Raw genomic sequence first — 8,426 nt, 5'->3', positions numbered from 1 at the left:
ATGACTTTCGTTGCAAGAGAAAGGTGTTATTGCGACCACTAGAACAGTTGTTGCAAAATCACCCTAATGCCACGACAGATATTGCAACAACAATATTTTTGTTGCATTAGATATTATTTATTGCCATGAACTTTAAAAGTGGTTGCAATATATGGACCGTTTCGCCACTTTTTTGTACATTGCGATAACCATGACTTTCGTTGCAAGAGAAAAGTGTTATTGCGACCACTAGAACAGTTGTTGCCAAATTACTCTAGTGTCACACGGATATTGCAACAACAATAAAGTTGTAGCATTAGGTGTTACTTATTGCCACAACCTTTAAAAGTGGTTGCAATTTATGCACCTTTTTTGCCACTTTACTTGTGCGTTGCAATAATCATGAAGATGTTATTGCTACCACTAGAATAGTTGTTGCAAAATGTCCCTAGTGGCTCACCAGATATTACAACATCAGTAAAGTTGTAGCATTACGTGTTAGTTATTGCCACAGCCTTTAAAAGTGGTTGCAATATATGCACATTTTTGCCACTTTATTTGTGTGTTGCAATAATCATGACTTTCGTTGCAAGAGAAAGATGTTATTGCTATCACTAGAACAGTTGTTGCAAAATGTCCCTAGTGGCTCACTGGATATTACAACATCAGTAAAGTGGTAGCATTAGTAGCAGTGTAAAGCGAGACGCGGCATGTGCATAGAATTCTTTTTTTTCATCCAAACCGACCGGGCGTGCAGGGAGGGTGAGGCCACCCTATGTCATATACTCTCATGTCTGCGTAAGGCCAAGTAAATCGTAGTATATACGGACCTGCCGCGCGCGACATGTCTAAGCCATGATCCAACTTTGCGTTCTGTGTCTGGATCGCGATGGGAAATATATTCAATTTATTGATATGTTACAAGAAAAATACAAAGAACAATCTAGAAGTTTCTGTTCTCTGAGACACACATCAATAAAACACGCAGGTGAATAAAATACAAGGAAAAAGATCACATGAATCTTCTAAAATCTGATATATAACCAACAATAGAAAAGAATACAAGGAAAAGGATCACAAGAATCTTCTAAAATCTGATATATAACCAACAATAGAAAAGAATACAAGGAAAAGGATCACAAGAATCTTCTAAAATCTGATATATAACCAACAATAGAAAAGAATACAAGGAAAATGATCACATGAATCATACAATTTCCAATTGTTGTCTGCATGCCTATACTAGTACATATTACAGCCGCCACTGCCTGCAGTGGACTCAAACTACCGCCCGCCAGGACACACAACAACCAGCAGCCAGGGACTCCACGCCTTCAGGTGATCCTTATTCAAGCACACCTTCGCCAACCCCATCCAACAGTTAGCTTTAGACGGTTTGCACTACAACAGAAAATAGGAGACAACCATCAGGTAATCCTTATTCTTAATCACAACGATGTAACTAGTTTAGACAAGTGATCTATGCACGGTTGCACCATGATTCCTGAGAGTTTCCGCCATTTCAGGTTCTAGCCAAATAATATTCAGTTTTATGGCTGTTGTACCTGCATAAAAATTACACATCATGTCCGTTAGAGTCAAAATAAATGTGAACTAATGGTGATAATAGGGAAGGATGGCATAGAAGAGATTAAAGCATTTACGATAATATATAAAGTTAATGGACAACATTGCAGTGGCTCGTGTGTGGAAGTTGTGCCAAACCATTGTCCTGTATTTCTCGATGTTCTCATATGCCTAGTTAATATGAATAACCAACTAAGAAAGCAATATCCTTGACAAAAAAAACCTGGTTTTGTTGTCTCAGTTGCTTGTGTAGCTTGGGTTCTTATGACTATGATAGATAACAGCAATATCAATCAAGAAACTGAATATGCTCCCTACTCATTTTTTCTCAATTGGTACAATCAGTAACTTGGCAAGTGTTTTTTTAAATAACTCTTGCGTTTACTCTAAACTGAAAGTATCTTCCAGCTGCGAGTTGGGTCCTAAATCAATATGCTCCATTTATAACAAGATTGTTGTAAGAAAATTCTTTCAGTGATGTAAGCATGTAGCACATGTGTATAACAAGATTGTTGTCATGTGGAAAAGTTTGTTACTACGAGGTTTGGCGTACAGGACTGGTATATAAAAAAATAAAATGGAAGTACTATTGTCCTCATATAGAAAAAATTATAATGGAGGTACTAGGAGGCTATTTAAGAGGGACTGCAATTGTTGTGTATGACTATTCTTCTATGAATTCAATGATACGCGTTGGTAGTAACTAGTAATGCCACATTTTTATTCCTCCTATAAAAGAACCCTAACCACACATCAAAGGTACACTGCACTCATGAATCATGTACCTTGGTAAAGAAGCATGCTCTCTTTGCAGTGTAGAACCTCTTTCTCCTTCTCACTATGATGCTCCTCAAGATGTGCAAACTGCCTTTTGAACTGATGAACTACACTGCACAAAGATATTAGTATTAACGATCCTTTTTTAAAAAAAATGGATGTGAAACTGTGATTCTGAAACTACAATTATGCAAAGGGAAAATTCTGAAACTGTTATTAGCGTCGGCACCAAAATAATTCTAGGCATGTCGGCACCAAAATGTTTTCAAGTGTGACTGATAGCAAGAATTGTTGTGATGTGCACATTGCTTCAAACAAATGCCTATGCACAACACACTTAATTATTTTCTCTCAATGCAATTCAGCACACATTACCTTGTAACAAATATATGGAATTAGATAGTATTACATTGTGTTATTAAACATCACAGGCCTTGTCACCAATTGTAATGTTTTCTATGGCTTCAGTTTCCCTCTGTATATATGCATGTCAATAACATTTGAATGGCTGGAAATCACTTAGCAGCTACACATCAAGATATCTACATATATACCACAAACATCTCATGTCAACTTGCTAACAGGAGAGTAAATAGGATTTTGAAAACTATGTTGTTGCTAGTGACTACATATTGCATGAATTAATAACTTATCATTAAACTTTAAAGCTCAATACTGGTTATGACTGAAAATCAGTTTAACTTTGTTTTTTTTGTTATAGGTCCCGGCTAGTGATTCCTATCTTATACTAGAAAGCCATGTCTCAGAATAATAGGAGTTGGATGCGCATGCACTTCACGACAAATGAGTGGCAAACAAATTTCAGAAAGTTCATACAAACTACATTTGGTGGCACTGCTAGAGGAGAAACTGCACCATGTCCATGTTCAAGATGTCGATGCATGTCCTACAGAACACAATCTCAGGTTCATAGTCACTTGGTTATTAGAGGGTTTGATGAGAGCTTCATCGAAGAAGGAAACCAAGCAAATGATTCAGATGAGGGCAATGCTGCAGCAGTTGTCAATGATGATGAAACAGGTGACAGTGGTTCTGTGACCGAACTAGTTTCAACACTAATCAGTGGTGCTATACACGAAGACATCGTAGGAAATATTAATGAAGAGCCAAATGCAAAAGCAAAGGCATTCTTTAATCTATTAACAGAGGCAAAGAAGGAATTGTATCCAGGTTGCAAGGAGGTCACTAAGGTATCTTTTATAGTAAGGCTCTTTCAGATTAAATGCATGTTTGGTCTTAGTAAAAGTGCATTAGCGGTCGTACTTCAGTTGTTTCGGCTTGTTCTCCCAGAAGGCCACTGTGTTCCGGACACATTGGATAAAGTACAAAAGGTTATTCATGATTTTGGCCTTGACTACCAAAAGATACATGCACGTGTCAATGATTGTTTGTTGTTTCAGAAAGAATATGCAGCCATGGATACATGTCCAACATGTGGTGAGTCTAGATGGCAACCAACGATTTCTGGGCATCATGAGGAGGCAACCAACAAGCGTGCCCCGCGGAAAATCCTAAGATATTTCCCAGTTATTCCTCAATTGCAAAGGTTGTATATGAATTCGACCACATCTGAATATATGCGTTGGCACAAGGAGGGCTTAGTCCAAGATAACAAAATGAGGCACCCTGCTGACTCTAAGGCATGGAAGCATGTAGATAACATATACAAAGATTTTGCTACTGATCCTCGTAACATTCGGTTGGGTCTTGCATCTGATGGCTTCAATCCATTTGGGATGGTCAATGTTGCGTACACTATATGGCCTGTCATTTTAATCCCTTACAACTTGCCACCTTGGTTGTGTTTGAAACAACCTTTCTGGATGTTGTCAATGTTGATACCCGGTAAAAACTCTCCAGGAAACTATATTGATGTATATTTGCAGCCTCTGATTGATGAGCTCAAAGACCTTTGGGAAAAAGGTGTTGAGACATGGGATGCCAAGGAGAAGAAGAATTTTAATTTGAGAGCAATTCTTCTCTGGACAATAAATGACTTCCCAGCATATGGGATGTTATCTGGCTGGAGCACAAAAGGCAAGTTTGCATGTCCATACTACCACAAGGATACCGACTTCTTATGGTTGAAATGTGGATCCAAGCATTGCTACATGGGACATCGTCGGTTTCTGCCTATGGATCATAGGTGGCACAAAAACAAGGCCAGTTTCAACAATACTGTGGAAACAAGGGAGCCTCTAGTGCCATTGAGTGGTGAAGGGGTTCTGCAATAGTATGAAAGTTTTGAGCAAATCACTTTTGGGAAGTCTACAAGGAAAAGGAAGCAGCGTGAGGAAGAAACTAGATGGCACAATTGGAGGAAAAAGAGTATTTTTTTGAACTACAATACTGGGAAAAATTGCTCGTAAGGCATAATTTGGATGTGATGCACATTGAGAAAAACATTTATGACATCATATTGGGGACTTTGCTAGGTATGGAAGGGAAATCTAAGGATGGCGAGAAGGCTCGACTTGACATGGAGCATTTAGGCATCAGGAAGGATCAACACATTGTGCTTGGGAATGGAAAATACACCTTGCCATCAGCACTTTACACATTGGGTAAGGATGAGATGACATGGTTATGCCAATTCCTAGAAGGTGTGAAGATGCCTGATGGTTATGCCTCTAACATTAAGAGGAGTGTGGATGTGAACAAGTGTAAGGTATCTGGTCTAAAAACTCATGACTGTCATGTTATTTTTCAAAAACTATTACCCATTGCAATTCGCAATGTTTTGCCAGAAAATGTTGCTCTTCCATTGATTCAACTTAGTAGGTACTTTAATGCAATATGTTCAAAGGAGCTGAGTGCTGAAGATTTAGAGCAGTTGAGCACCTCGATTCCTGAAACCCTTTGTCGGTTTGAGATGATTTTCCCACCAGCCTTTTTTGATATAATGATCCATTTGCCAATTCATCTAGCTGAAGAGGCTAAACTTGGTGGACCAGTGTGCTATAGATGGATGTATCCAATTGAGAGATATCTACGTACTCTTAAAGCCTATGTACGAAACAAAGCGCACCCTGAAGGCTCGATAGCTGAGGGATATATATTAGAGGAGTGCATGACATTTTGCAGTCGCTTCTTGCAAGACGTGGAAACCAAGCTTAATCATGTAGACCGTCATGAAGCTGCTGCTGTGAGTGAACCACCATCTGGCCTAAGCATATTTGCCAACATTGACTACACTAAGAAAGGATTCACTGTCGAGTCACTTTCTAGGAGTGAGCTGCAGCGGATGAGGCACTACATATTACAAAATTGTGATGAGGCTACTAAATGGATAAAGTAAGATCTTATTTCAAAATCTATTTTTTGATACTATGCATTGGCATGTTTCATAGAATTTGAATTACCTGAAGCCCTATTTTAAAATATTGTAGCGAGCATATGGACGAACTAAAATAATTAAGTACACGGAATGTTGATCAAAGGCACAAGGAACAATTTGTAGGCTGGTTCGAGCGAAAGGTGGGTTGTGAGTAATTTGTTTTATTTGTAATGTCATCCACTAACTGCTGCTCCATATTATATTTGCAAATAACTTAAGCATATTTCGTTGGCTGCAGATCAGCAAACTAAATCAATAATGGAAGACAAGTGACCTGCTCTACACACTTTCACAAGGACCAGACCATCGGGCTCGTGTTTTCAACAGATGCTTCATCAATGGATTTCTTTTTCGTATAGAAAAAATAGAGCAAAACCTATGCACACAAAATAGTGGTGTTGTTGTGAAAGGAGATGAAAGCTCCGGTAATATTGACTGGTATGGTGTGATTAAAAAAATTATTGCACTAGATTTTCCTCAAGGAAAGGAAATTGTCCTCTTTCAGTGCAACTGGTTACATGTTCCTACCGCCAAGAACAAAGGAAGAGGCTACCAAAGGGATCAGTATGGAATTATTGATATTGATAAAACTCGGTTGTGCTATTTAGATGAGCCTTATATTCTTGGTTCACAAGCTGAGCAGGTATTTTATGTCAATGGTACAAAGAAAAAAGATTGGTGCACTGTTGTAAGAATGAAACCCCGAAATCTGTTCGCCATGCCAGAATCTGAAAATTCAGAAATTGATCTTGATTCAATAGATGTGGGATTGGAAGGCATGAGTGTTTCAAGCAGTGATGAAGTATTGGTGAAGTGGAGAAGGTCTGACATGGAAGGTGTAACCGGTGATGCTTGTGTCATTGAGAAAGCGCTTGATGAATTTATAGAAGAAACGTATGATATTGGGTTAGCAGATGAGGAGGATGAAGAAGACAACACATACATTGATGATGGATATGTAGCACCTATGGACTCATCACGAGACGCAAATGATGATGATTTTTTTGTTTAAAAGAAAAGTCACAGACTATTGGCACACACTGAATTGAGGCAAACACGTACAATCGTGTAACTATTATATATTTCATTTGTAATGATCTTACAATCACGTACCTCTTATTTTTATATTCTTAATAATGTATGCGCCAACTGACACACATACTTGGAAGTAATCTTTTTATTCTGCTAAGCATCCCAAATACACTAAGGATTTGAAAAATTGAGACAACTATGGTTTACCAGACTGACAACAACATCACCATAGAGTTTAGTTACCTGAGACCCACCATAGGCGCCTGGCTGCTTTGGGTTGTCCATGAGAAAATGGCACCACCAATTCTGAAGCTGAAACCTCATTAAGAGGCAAATGGCTGAAAGCATTGGAAATGGAAGAGGAACAATTAGCTGCTAGAAAAAGAAATGGGAACAAGAAGACATTACACATAGAAATGGGTACAATTATCTTCTCACACAAGAAATTGGTTAATGCCACTAACATTGTTCTACTTATAGAGTACAACACAAATTTTCCCTTTCCTTTTTTCAGAACTGTCATAATTACACCTTATGTACAAGTATTTTCAGAACTGAAACTAAAAAGGTAAAACCAAGCACAATTGTCACAATTCTTTTAGACATAAAAGCTATGGCGCATAACCTATAAACTAATTATTCATGCACATACATAAATTAGGCTAGAAATCGGGAACAGTGTGACGGGCGGAGGGATAGTGTTCGGGGACTTGCCTACACCCTGGAGAGAGGAAGCTGCTGATGGGGCGTCGAGCTCGGCACGCGAGTTGTGAAGCATCTGGTGGACCTGCTCATCGAGGACGGCGGATGGATAGGGTTCGTGGACTGGCATTTTTCTTCGTCCACTATCTCGGCAAAACTATCAATTGAATTGAAGGTGTGTTCAAATCTCCAAAAAAAGAAGAGCCAGATCAGCAGACTACATAAGTAACAAACCACATCTCAGCTATGGGGGACCAGCGATACTCACGCGCGCGGATCGGATCTGGCAGTAGAGCGAAGCATTCTTGTGCGCGACGACGAGTGGCGCCTCGGCCGTGGAGGCATTGGCGGCGAGGACGACGAGGGTGATACGTGCTTATTCAGCTCCTTCACTTAGTCCAGATGTTGCGATTTTGGGATGGATACGCCACCTCCTCGCTGGATCTTTGCCGGCAGTCTTCAAATCTGCCCTGAGTTTCCCACCAGGCAAGGAATTGCTACGGAAACACATCTGTGGAATGTAGGAGTTAGTGGCCGTATGGGGATGGCATGAACCGGGAGACGGAGCGAGCAGATGAGGATGGAATGGGGGCGTCTCCGTATCCCTAGTAGGGAATCTCTGGTAGATGCCCACAGACGTGTCGAACGGCTCGGAGATGACTCAGACATACAACCTCATACTCTCTCGTATACACATCAGTATTGTTGCACGTATACACATACTCAATACTCTCTCGTTCCCATCGTTTAATTTTTCTAAACAAATGCCATATAGTATTTGAACATGTACCATGAACAATTATTTACTTGAACATGTACCATGAACAATTATTCACGTGAGGATTCTAATTAAGGCTTCTAAGGCATGTATGTTATGGCAAACCTCCTTTTGTACTATGAACAATTATTCACAGTGGCGGATCCAGGATTGATCCAAGAGGGGGCTACTAAGCTAAGGCTATAAAATTTTTTAAACCAAACAAAAACAATA

At 39.5% G+C, this 8,426-nt stretch overlaps 1 protein-coding gene across 2 annotated transcripts; it reads right to left on the bottom strand.

Moving 5' to 3' along the window:
* Nucleotides 1-998: 998 nt before the first annotated feature.
* On the bottom strand, nt 999-8,067 carry LOC103653605 (uncharacterized). Of its 2 annotated transcripts, none has more exons than XM_008680460.3 (5): nt 7,704-8,067; nt 7,448-7,592; nt 6,977-7,071; nt 2,352-2,450; nt 999-1,380 (listed from the first exon to the last, which is right to left on the bottom strand). In XM_008680460.3, exons 2-5 carry the CDS (start codon nt 7,563-7,565, stop codon nt 1,264-1,266), a joined length of 429 nt encoding a protein of 142 aa, XP_008678682.1. In that variant the 5' UTR covers nt 7,566-7,592; nt 7,704-8,067; the 3' UTR covers nt 999-1,263. The 2 variants fall into 2 exon arrangements, with proteins under 2 accessions (XP_008678682.1, XP_023158122.1); XM_023302354.1 differs by having other exon boundaries at nt 999-1,544; nt 7,704-8,051.
* Between the last annotated feature and the right edge of the window lie 359 nt (nt 8,068-8,426).

Source organism: Zea mays, chromosome 4 (assembly GCF_902167145.1).
Source record: "Zea mays cultivar B73 chromosome 4, Zm-B73-REFERENCE-NAM-5.0, whole genome shotgun sequence".
In the NCBI taxonomy this organism is placed as follows: Eukaryota; Viridiplantae; Streptophyta; class Magnoliopsida; order Poales; family Poaceae; genus Zea; species Zea mays.
This window is presented reverse-complemented; position numbering and strand designations above follow the sequence as displayed.

What these genes read in the sequence shown, in the direction of transcription:
- LOC103653605 (XM_008680460.3), bottom strand. Translation starts at nt 7,565, where the DNA reads ATGCCAGTCCACGAACCCTATCCATCCGCCGTCCTCGATGAGCAGGTC. An exon ending in GCGCCTATGGTGGGTCTCAG is followed by an intron (nt 2,451 to 6,976) that starts GTAACTAAACTC and finishes TGTGCAGTGTAG; the next exon opens with TTCATCAGTTCAAAAGGCAG. An exon ending in GAGCATGCTTCTTTACCAAG is followed by an intron (nt 1,381 to 2,351) that starts GTACATGATTCA and finishes TTTCTGTTGTAG; the next exon opens with TGCAAACCGTCTAAAGCTAA.